At 48.7% G+C, this 2500-nt stretch overlaps 1 protein-coding gene across 1 annotated transcript in view; it reads left to right on the forward strand.

Moving 5' to 3' along the window:
• Positions 1-352: 352 nt before the first annotated feature.
• ppp1r37 (protein phosphatase 1, regulatory subunit 37) overlaps positions 353-2500 on the forward strand; it is a 31900-nt gene continuing 29752 nt past the window's right edge. Inside the window, exon 1 of the mRNA XM_058387248.1 lies at positions 353-508. Coding sequence (XP_058243231.1) covers positions 368-508 — 141 coding nt within the window. The 5' untranslated portion in view covers positions 353-367. The remainder of the gene's footprint in view (positions 509-2500) is intronic.

Consider the following 2500-nt stretch of genomic DNA (forward strand, 5'->3'; position numbering starts at 1 on the left):
CTTAATAATTTCACATTAAAAAGCATGAAAGGGTTAGGGTTAGTAAATCGCCACGAAATTAGCTGTAAACACTTTTGCAGGTTTTCGTGGGTTTGCGAAAGATACGTGGATACAAATTAGTTTCGCAGATCAGTGAAGCCGCAAATAGTGAGACGCGGATCTGCGAGGTATTTCTGTATGTGTGTATATATATATATATATATCTCTATCTACCTCTCCTTCTCTCTCTCCCTCTCTGTGGTCAGGTGTCTTTGTCCTCCATATTGCTGTAGAAGCTTGACCCTATTATCAGATGAATAGTTTTGCTGATGGACTGTTGGGCCTGCTGAAGGTCAGTCTGACTTTTGATTGTGTTGTTTGTGTCATAATGACCTTTGACCTTGAGTGTGTTTGCTCTCATGTCTCTACAGCTCAGAATGTGACGGTTGAGGAGATCCTGAACGCCTACAGACACGCCTGCCAGAAACTCAACTGTAAACCCATCCCTAAAGTGCTCAAGCAGATTCAGGTAACACACACACACACCTTTTTCTGTCTAAAACTCTAATATGACCCTGAAATATGGGCCTAAAGATACCAAGGCAGTCTGAGGTTCTGACCCGTGATCTGACGCTTAGATACAGGTGTGAGATGACCTTCATATTACAGATACGAACTTGAGATACGACTCAAACGTCCAACATACTGACCGATATCCAACATACACCTCTGATACACCTGCAAGATCCAGTTTTAACATCCAGCTCTGTGACATGGTCTCTCAGTAAAGCCACCAATAATCTGGTGAGGAAGAAGGCTTGATTTATTCTAGTCCCTGTGTCCATTAGCGCTGCTGATTGGTCAGTCTCTGCTTAGAGGGGAGGAGTGTAGCCTGACTTTAACATTGGCTCATTATACCAGCTCTTAGAGAGAGAGAGAGAGAGAGAGAGAGAGAGAAATGGGTAGAAAGAGAGTGAGTGAGAAGGAGAGAGAAAGAAAGAGAGAGGGAGAGCGAGAGAAAAAGAAGGAGAGAGTGAGAGAGAGAAAGAAAGAAAAAGAAAGAAAGAGAGAGAAATAGGTAGAAAAAGAGAGGGGAGAGAGAGAGAAAGAGAGAGATGGCAGTGTTGATCACATTCAGTTGTGGAAAGAAACATCAGTCTGTTAAAGCTCCCCAGTGGCTCATGGTAAATTTCCACTGGGATCCTGAGGGTAGAAAATAGCGAGCCATTAGAACGTGTGTGTGTGTGTGTGTGTGTGTGTGTGTGTTTTCCACACTTGTTTACTTTTGTGAGTTTTTTTCCTCCCACCATCTTAATCACTTAGTCACCAGTGGAAAATGACTTCATGAAGGTAGTTCTGATGGAAGTTTGCGGGAGAGAACACACACACACACACACACTTGTCTAAATGCTCTCTTTATTTCCCCTCTCCTGGTCTGCACTCATACCTAATCACACCCGTAACCTGTCTGATTATTCAAAGCGTTTAACTCTGGAGCTTCTTTCCAAACCCGAGGCCAGAATGTGGTCCAGTGTGTAAGCTGCTTTCAGACCTGGACATGGTTGAAGAATTCAGTCTCTCCTCCATCTGAACACCAATTTCAGCTTTTTTAAACTGAGGGTGTGCGGGTGTGTGAGGGTGTCAGGGGGTGCGAGTGTGAGGGTGTGCGGGTGCGTGAGGGTGTCGGGGTGCGGGTGTGTGAGGGTGTCAGGGGGTGCGAGTGTGAGGGTGTGCGGGTGTGTGAGTGTAAGGGGATGTGAGGGTGTGCAAGTGTGAGGGTGTCAGGGTGTGCGAGTTTGAGGGGGTGTGAGAGTGTGAGGGTGTGCGAGTTTGAGGGGGTGTCAGGGTGTGAGAGTGTGAGGGTGTGCGAGTTTGAGGGGGTGTGAGGGTGTCAGGGTGTGAGTGTGAGTGCGAGTTTGAGGGTGTGAGTGTGAGTGTGCGAGTTTGAGGGGGTGTGAGTGTGAGGTGTGAGTTTGAGTGTGAGTGTCAGGGTGTGAGAGTGTGAGGTGTGCGAGGATTTGAGGGTGTGAGTGTGAGGGTGTGCGAGTTTGAGGGGGTGTGAGTGTGAGGGTGTGCGAGTTTGAGGGGGTGTGAGTGTGAGGGTGTGTGAGTTTGAGGGGGTGTGAGTGTGAGGGAGTGAGTTTGAGGGGTGTGGGTGTGAGGGTGTGCGAGTTTGAGGGGGTGTGAGGGTGTGTGAGTTGAGGGGTGTGAGAGTGTCAGGGTGTGTGAGTTTGAGGGTGTGAGAGTGTGTTTGAGGGTGTGAGGTGTGCAGTTTGAGGTGGTGTGAGTGTGAGGTGTCAGGGTGTGCGAGTTTGAGGGTGTGAGAGTTTGAGAAAGTGTGTGAGAGTTTGAGGTGTCAGGGTGTGTGAGGGGGTGCGAGTGTGAGGGGGTCTGAGTGTGAGGGGGGTCAGGGTGTGCTTGAGTTTGAAGGGGTGTGAGGGTGTCAGGGTGTGCGAGTTTGAGGGGTGTGAGAGTTTGAGGGGTGTGAGGAGTTTGAGGGAGTGTCAGGGTGTGTGAGGGT

This window comes from Hemibagrus wyckioides, linkage group LG04 (genome assembly GCF_019097595.1).
Source record: "Hemibagrus wyckioides isolate EC202008001 linkage group LG04, SWU_Hwy_1.0, whole genome shotgun sequence".
NCBI lineage: Eukaryota > Metazoa > Chordata > Actinopteri > Siluriformes > Bagridae > Hemibagrus > Hemibagrus wyckioides.